The sequence below is a fragment of the Astatotilapia calliptera genome, chromosome 11, assembly GCF_900246225.1.
Source record: "Astatotilapia calliptera chromosome 11, fAstCal1.2, whole genome shotgun sequence".
Classification (NCBI taxonomy): Eukaryota; Metazoa; Chordata; class Actinopteri; order Cichliformes; family Cichlidae; genus Astatotilapia; species Astatotilapia calliptera.
Genome location: NC_039312.1, coordinates 36,250,909 through 36,257,894, shown reverse-complemented (window position 1 = coordinate 36,257,894; position 6,986 = coordinate 36,250,909). Strand labels below are relative to the sequence as shown.

Here is a 6,986-nt window from a genome sequence, read left to right as displayed (position 1 = left end):
TAGTATATTAATGACTAACCTCGTATTGTGGATGGATTATCTCAGTTGTTCTCCTGACTGAAGTTTGGTCCGTTTACAGCATCCTGCCATGCGATTGCATTTGTCCCGAACCATCAAGTTAACTTTTATCAAGTGGAAAAAGGTTAGTGTTCATCCTCCAGCTTCACTGTGTTTATGCTAACATAGCTGTGTTGCTAGCGGCCACGTAGCACATCATTATATACCAGCTAGCCCAACTTACATCACGGTCAGGCCGACACAGGTGAGCTCTGAAACAGGCTGAAGGGTTCAGGTCATACTAACTAAAGGTGCAGGTAAATATTAATAAATAACAATCATAATAAAGCAGAGGCTCGTTAGCGACCTGCTGACCTGTTGTCCTTAAAGTGAGTGTGGAGCTGCAGGTGCAGTGTGTGGATTCAGACATTAGGCTGTGATACTGACCTTTGCCCTGCTTTCTGCCTGCAGGCTCTAAAAGTGTAAGCAGAGCTGGAAACATGAGTGGCTGAGTCAGAAGCTGTCACGCTGATCCTCAGCCAATCACACACCACCGCTGACACACACACACACACACTGGTTTTCATATCTTAGTGAGGACATCCCATTGACATAATGCTTTCCCTAGCTGCTTACCCTCACCATCAAAAATGAATGCCTAACCCAACTGTAACCCTGACACTAAAACCACATTTTGAGCCTCAAAATTACCTTCAAACCCGCAGGGACAGACATGATGTCCCCATAAGGGCTGTTGGTCCCCACAAGTATAGTGGCATGCCAATTCTCTGTCCTCACAAAAACGTCTAAACGTGTACACACACACACACACTGCAGTGAGTCAGTGGTTTCTAAAAACGCCCTTGTCCAGCGTGTCCTCATCTTTCCAGGAAAAACAGGAAGTTAAAAATACAGATGCACCTGTGCTGCTCAGAAATGCATCTGTGCGACCTCTTACCCACTTCAGTACACACACACACACGCACACATTTGTGGTCCTCTGTGTCAGGTATCTCTGGATGTTATGTGTGGACTGTTTTTTCTTGTTTATTTGACATGTTTCAGTCACGTGTTCATTTCTCCTGCCAGCAGGGGGCAGTTCAATTTAATTTAAGTGATATAGCACCGCCACAAGAACAGCCGGCTCAAGGAGCTTTATACTGTCAGGCAAAGACTACAGTGTTACACAGAAACTCCATTTAGACGACCTCGTGTGTGAGCAAGCAATTTGGTGACAGTGGGAAGGAAAAACTCCCTTTTAACAGGAAGAAACCTCCAGCAGAACCAGGCTCAGGGACTGGCTGGGGTGAGGAGAGCTGCACTGACAGTGCTGTTATGAAGTAAACCTGAACATGTTTAAATCACAGAGCAGGAAGTGCCCCTCTCACCGTGTTTAACAACATCAAACAGGAAGTGGAGAACCCGAAACATTTAAACACAACTTATTTTTCCTCTAAGCTCCTCCTCCTCATCATCATTAAAGGAGAACACTTTCAGAAAGTATTTTAATTCTGAAAGAAACAAAATTCAAAGTTCATCTGACAGCCCTGCTCTGTACTTTATTATGGCGGGCCAACACTATTTTACTTTGGCGGGGCACTGCACTTTGCCATTGAGGCTGTTTTTTCAGTTTTTGTACTCATCTTCATTTCATGAAACTGTAGCAATATTTAGTTTCTACAACAAAAAGAAAATGAATAAAAGTCAACATTCTTCATGATCGCTTTATTTTTGCTGTTTGGGAACAAACTGAAAACACCCAAACATTTTCAACTCATGTATCACATAAAAAAAATAAAAAATAGGCTCTTATTTACAAAATCTTACACACAGGTAACTTCCTGTTACTACAGTAAATAATGCAACAACAAGTATCTAAAAAAAACAAACATTTTCTCTGTTTTCACTGACAGGAAACAGCTGAATCAGAGGGGAATGGCTGTCAGGTCAGATCTCGAGGCAGAGCTGAGGCTCCGCCCTCAACCCGTGTCCTGGTGGAGAGACGGGGCGTTGGACCGTTTAAAGGGGACGCTGTCCTCAGAAGATGGGAACCACCTGAGAGGAGTTCTCAGAGTTCTGATCTACCTGAAGAAGAGAAAGAAAAACGAATGGATGACATCATCAGGACAGGATTAGCTGACAGCAGACCGCCAAACGACCCCGTGATGTCCAAAGTGCTGCTGCTGTCGCTGAGATCACACTAAGTTAAACTGGCGCGCTCACCTCACTGTATACGGGGGGAGGGGGGCAGTGAAGTTCAGGCGCTCTCATTATGAGCCCACCCTCCTCCTCCTCGTCCTCGGTGCCATCGTAGTCGTGGAGCAGCGGCGTGCGGGGGCCGTCCACCCTGAGGTCGCGGTGGATGTTGCTGTAGCTGGGTGGAGCCGAGGGGAAGGAGGTCCAGCTGGAGCCGGCCTGGCTACACATGCTGCTCGTCCGGCTGCCCACGCCGCTGAACGGGATCGTTCCGATGACCAGCGGCAGCTCCAGAGTCAGCTTCTCGCTGCCGGGGATGTGCAGGTAGATCTGAGGGGGTGGGGCTACAGGTTAAGCCTGCATCATTCCATTTTACTCATTTTACTTCTGATCTTATGACAACATTAGTGGTCTCTCACCATGAGAGCGTAGTCCACCTGGATGATGTCACAGCCAAGCAGAGAGGGCTTCAGTTTGGGCACCTTGATGGTCCTGCCCTGCCACATGTCGCACATCCCAGAAATTATGTGGTTTCCTCGCACCGCCGACAGCTTCTGACGCAACACCTGCACACAGGAAACCGCACAGGTCACACTTCCTGTCCCATGGCACTCACGTCTGAAAGTAAAGGTTAGGGCGTCACCTTGGTGCGTCCGTCCACGGCATACGAGTGTTTGGCGATGATGGCAGCCTTCGGCACCACAATGCGGGAGCACGTGTTCTCGAACTTGGCGTTGATGAAGATGTCCTCGCCCTCGCAGAAGCCCTTCCTGTCGATTTGAGCGCTAATGGACACCTGGCCATCAGGGATGAACATGCAGGTGACTTTCTTCTGAGCGGAGGCTGCCACCGGTGCCTGAGGGGAGGGGGAGGAGTTAATGAGCAGCACAGGTGACATCTCACAGCAGAGCTGTGCTGCATGGCCTTATGCAAGGATTATTCTGAACTGCACAGTTCAGAATAATCCTTCTTTACTGATACTGAGCCCCCCTTACTTTGAGCTCCACCCCCTTTAAGACTACTATCCTCTGACTGGCTACCCCTCACTGACAACAGATGGGTAGGGTTCTAGCCCTCTCTATGACATCACAGAGATCAGAGAGTAGAAAAGCCTGTAACAAACTGAGCGTTTCTCCGTGTCTGATATGAACATCTAACAGTAGAACAGGAAGTCAGCGGCAGGAGATGTGCATTAACCAGAATCTACTTCCTGTCTGAAGTTTGATTCCCGGGCGTTTCGTACCAGCAGGTCGGCTCGGTTCACGTCCAGCGGCTCCTCCACCTCAAATTCCTTCTCACACTGCAGGGCATGCTCGGACGGGCGGCGCAGCTCGGCCCGCACGTAATACCGCACCGAGCCCAACTTCCCTCTGAAGGACGACACCAGGCACCTGAAAGCAGAGCAGTGGCGTTCAGCAGCATGATCAACACGCCATCAGAAAGCAGCGGCGGGACTGGAAACTCACCCGGGTGGCGGCAGCTCGAAGCCGAACTGGAAGCTGAAGGTTTTACCAGCAGGAAGCAGGAAGCAGCCGTCAGAGTCTGAGACACAGGAAATAAGTAATGAGCAACTTCCTGTTTCACATTAAAGCTCAATTCTCTGACTGCAGAAAATGGAGCTTTTACTTCTTGGGAGTAAAAAGAGCGACTTCCTCCGTTTCTTTTTGTTTTTATCCTGTCTCACATCCTGCAGTTCCTCTGGAGTCCAGCAGAGACAGTAGTGAGCCAGACCCGCAGACTCCTATGTTAAAATGAACATGTTTACAGCGTGAAGCAGACACTGCTCTGGTCCCTGAAGACAATCTCCTCCTTCATTCGTGGGTTTTTATAAGTACAATTAAAGTTTGCATTACATCAGTCAATCACTGAGAGACTGCAGGAAATCCTAAAATCATGCAGATTCAGATTCTTCCGCGTGTTTCTCTAACTGATCTGGATAATAAAGTTTTTTTTATGTGAGCTTTGAATCGATACCTATATTGATTAACTAATTCCTGTACTGTCTGATCTCGGAGCTTCACCTGGGCTAAGCGCCTCCTCCAGCCGCACATCCTCGTCGTACTTCAGGTACTCCACCTCCTGGCTCCTCCCGCGCTTCTTGCGGGGCTGGACGCGCGCGCAGCCGGCGGCGGTGACGCGGAGGCCGTCCACCCTGCAGGGCTGCTCGGCCTGCAGCTGCACGGAGCCGGACAGCTTGTCCCCGCTGCTATAGAAGGCGCGGCCGGGTTCGGAAAACACCACCCGGAACAGCCGCAGCCTGCTGGCCGGGGACAGAACCATGACGACGGCCGAAACGGACCGGAAGTCAAGGGGTCAGAATGTCCGGTTAGTGCAGAAACCGCCACCGAGGCGCGAAAACAAAATGAAATAAGGGTTTAATGAACCAGGGAAGCTGCTAAATTAGAGAACTGGAAGTGCCACCGGGCCAGGCTGTCGGTACCGTCTGTGATTCTTTCTGTAAACAACCCCGGCCCGTTTTATACCGCAGGAGGGGCGGGGGTCCCGCTACCCTCCGAGCAGCACGTGCGGACAGCGTGAACTCGCCAAGCCTCTGCTACAGGGAACTCTGTGATTGGCCGGCCCAGAACGTCAGCCAATCGGAGCGCGAAGTGGACGCGTGAACAGTGCGTGAAATGGACTGTGGGCGGGGCGTCAAGCTGGCGGGCCATAAATGAGAGAGAGCGCCCAAAGAGCGGAGTCATCAGAGTGAGAATAGAAACCTTCAGTAAACAGCTCGTATACACAGGCAGCGACACCTCCATCCACAGCTTACACCCATCGCCATACACTACACCTCCATCCACAGCTTACACCCATCACTATGCCTGGGTGGAGGTCAGGGCTGGACTGGGACAAAAAAATCGGCCTGGGCATTTTGACTAGAGACCGGCCCACCAGGTATTATAGGAAAAACCATAAAGCCTTTGAATGAAAACAAACGCTGTTGTCACAGTGATGGACGCTGTCTTGTTGGTATATATGTATCAGTCTCATAAACTTAAATCTACACCATCCTCCTTATTCTGGTATTCTAAACAGTACCCGAAAGTAGACTGCTTGGTCGAGTTAACCTGAACTATCTACAACACATGGTGAAAACCTGAAATTAAGACAGAGGAGACTAGAGGTGAGACATGATCATTACTGATTACTGATGACAGATTTAGATATATTTTCATAAACCATTCATTTTCCACATCAATAAACAGCATGGCAGGGCAAAATATTCTTTCTAACATGGCAACCTTTACAAAGTGAAAGGAGATAGAAAGACAGCTGAGAAAGAATAAAACTTAATTGACTTTTTGATGGCATTTTACACACAGCACTGGTACAGTATCTAGAAAATGTGGGAAATACTGGCATCATATACAGTACTTCTGAAGAAATTATGATGGGACCCTAAAAAAATTACTATGTACAATAACCCTAAACAAAACATATTAATGCCCTACCTGGCCCCCTGGCAACACTTTGCTAGACCCGCCCCTGCACAGTTACCAGCTGTCAGCTACTTAGAAAAGGATCCTGGTGTTATTAGTCTCTCAGAAACAGTTCATAACTTCCCTACACAGAATAACTCCAGCTTTGTGTCTTTTTCATTCTAGCTGAAGTCCGGGACAAACTGTGTTCCTTTTCACTTCAATACGAAACGCATAATATTTTCTCTGAATACGAGACGATTCCGTTTTTTTTACGGGACAGTTGGAAACTCTACTAACTAACCTTATAAATAAAATAAGATAAAACAAGTTCAACATCAGTAACATCATAGCACCCGCCCAGTAGTATATAAACTCCGTCATGCTAGCTAGTACGCAGTACGAGTTACTGTAACTGACTGTAAAAAGTCAGCAAAACGAAAATAAACTCCACCTAAACTTGGTTCATATCTGACCCAGATAGACTGCAGGTCATAACTTCTTACCTGAAGTTCAGTTCATCGCCTCGGGTCTCTGCTCCTCCTGCCTTTCCATCATCCACCTGCCAGCGTGTTGCATCTGCTGGCCTCCATCACTTGCTAATGTTACTGAATCTGTGGAAGCTCCGCAATAGCCAAACAACTGAGTTATTTTTACACATCTCCCAGCATCTGGCCAATCCACCACCTTTCAGTGTGTATACCGTTACGGAAAAAAACGGAAAAAAAACAAACAAACCCATCGGCCCACCGGGCAAATGCCGATGGCCAGTCCGGCTATGGTGGAGCTGTACGCCATGGCTAGAACCAGACTGAGAGACAGCTCCATCCATCAGGCTGTCATTATGCTGAACTCTCTCCCTGCTCTTACACACACCAACTCCAGACCTGCATCCACCTCTTCCCTCTGAACCCCCCCAGACATAAATAAAACAAACTGAACATCCACCATCACCCTTTCACTGACTGCCCCCCCCCCCACACACGAACTCTTGCCCACAGTCACTATGGTTGTGTTGGACACTGTTGTTTATGAAAGACTGCATTGTGTTGTATATTAGAATTCTATTTTTTAATCTTTATATTGTTTTACTGTAACACTGAGGGCTGTGTGTGTTTGACTCCACCCACACATACCTATACACTACACCACCACCAGCTCACACCCATCACCATCCAGCTACAGCTGATCACCACCTACAGGAAACCTGAGAGCTGACACACAGCCGGAGCCGGTGCACGGCTCACGTAAAAGATACTTTCACACTTTTATAACTGTCCATGTACGGTCTCACATGTGCATGGGGTGGTGCTCTTTTTGTGTTTTGCCGAATGCTCTTCCAGTTTGTGAGGTCACATCCAATCAAAATCC

General features: G+C 48.1%; 1 protein-coding gene across 2 annotated transcripts; it reads right to left on the bottom strand.

The window, feature by feature from the left end:
- Positions 1 to 1,707: 1,707 nt before the first annotated feature.
- On the bottom strand, positions 1,708 to 5,037 carry LOC113032616 (thioredoxin-interacting protein-like). 2 transcript variants are annotated; one of them, XM_026185616.1, is made up of 8 exons: positions 4,215 to 4,314; positions 3,820 to 3,934; positions 3,660 to 3,735; positions 3,437 to 3,584; positions 2,837 to 3,049; positions 2,613 to 2,759; positions 2,221 to 2,523; positions 1,708 to 2,082 (listed from the first exon to the last, which is right to left on the bottom strand). In XM_026185616.1, the coding sequence occupies exons 1-8, from the start codon at positions 4,242 to 4,244 to the stop codon at positions 2,035 to 2,037; spliced, it is 1,080 nt and encodes a 359-aa protein (XP_026041401.1). In that variant the 5' UTR covers positions 4,245 to 4,314; the 3' UTR covers positions 1,708 to 2,034. The 2 variants fall into 2 exon arrangements, with proteins under 2 accessions (XP_026041401.1, XP_026041400.1); XM_026185615.1 differs by lacking the exon at positions 3,820 to 3,934 and having other exon boundaries at positions 4,215 to 5,037.
- Between the last annotated feature and the right edge of the window lie 1,949 nt (positions 5,038 to 6,986).